The sequence below is a fragment of the Ipomoea triloba genome, chromosome 5, assembly GCF_003576645.1.
Source record: "Ipomoea triloba cultivar NCNSP0323 chromosome 5, ASM357664v1".
NCBI classification, from domain to species: domain Eukaryota; kingdom Viridiplantae; phylum Streptophyta; class Magnoliopsida; order Solanales; family Convolvulaceae; genus Ipomoea; species Ipomoea triloba.
The window spans coordinates 31,095,274-31,096,565 of NC_044920.1; the positions used below are offsets into that span (position 1 = coordinate 31,095,274).

Consider the following 1,292-nt stretch of genomic DNA (forward strand, 5'->3'; position numbering starts at 1 on the left):
CCAATGGCAATATGAAGCATTCTAACGCAATAAAGGGACAAATCAAACACAAAAGCTACGAATTGTGCACTAGACGATCCGATAACAACCTTATAAAGATGACATCTTTTGCACTTATCAATAAACATTTTGTGGTAGATCCTCTGGGCTTTGCTGGGGGGCTTGCTCTTTTCTGGAGAACTAGCAACTTTGATTTTTCAATTATTAGGCACACTTCTCAAGCTATTCATGGAATCGTGAGAGGGTTAGGGACGACAACCACTAGAGTTTCATTTGCCTACGTGAGACCTAATGTTCTGGCTAAGGAGATGTTCTGGAGTGATTGCAGAAATTACGCCAATAATAACGGGGGTCCCTGGATTATGATGGGGGACTTTAATGATATCATTGATGATACCGAACAATGGGGTAGTTCTGCAGTTAACCTGAGTCGGTGTGCGACTTTTGTGGATGGGTTTAATGTTTGTGGGCTTCTGGACATGGGTACCATGGGGGTTAGATACTCCTGGTTTAGACAAGAAGGTGGACGTATGGTGCTTCGTAAAAAGTTAGATCATGTGTTATGGAACTTTGACGCCCAAACTACCTTCCCGGAGGCTAAAGCAGCTATTCTCTGTTAGGAACATCATGTAATAGGTTTTGATGATACCAACTGTTAAGTAAAAATCCCCAAGTCTCGATACATAGGCTAAACAATGTAAGTTCGATAAGTAAACTAAGAGCGAAAATACAACCGGGTAATTTGAGCTCAACTCGGGAAATATTTAAGCTTAAGGTAAACTTGTTTGAACAACTTAGAAGTTTTCGTGTTGTAAGCAAACAGATAGATCAGAAGCAGGCACGAGACAACTCTGGAGGAATAAGGGTCTACGAGACATCAACTAAGTCTCGAGACACAAGCCAAGTTCGAGAGGTAAGGACCTCTCGATATACCTATCGAGTTCGAGACGTAAAGAATATTCGAGAGATAGACCTCTCGATACATGGGATTGAAACATCAAGTGGTCGAGACATCTTTTATGGTCTCGATAAACCGGCACTTCTCCAAGAGGCTGAATGTTAGTCAACATGTGCAGATAAAATACTCTAAGTTTGGAGAAGAAGAATATCATGGAGATAAAATATTGAAGAGGTGCTGAGCGGGAGGTTTCAAAATGGACGGAAGTGGATGACACGTCAGACCTCCACCACAAACGGTCAAGAAGTGCACCAATCCTGAAGTGGTCAGATTCCCCAAACAAGGAATGATGGGAACATAAAAAGAGTAACTTTATCCAAAAGAAGCAAGTGAA

General features: G+C 41.6%; 1 protein-coding gene across 1 annotated transcript; it reads left to right on the top strand.

The window, feature by feature from the left end:
- The first annotated feature begins 98 nt into the window (after positions 1-98).
- Positions 99-620, top strand: LOC116020570. The gene has a single exon (XM_031261039.1). The coding sequence runs from the start codon at positions 99-101 to the stop codon at positions 618-620; it is 522 nt and encodes a 173-aa protein (XP_031116899.1).
- The last annotated feature ends 672 nt before the right edge of the window (positions 621-1,292 follow it).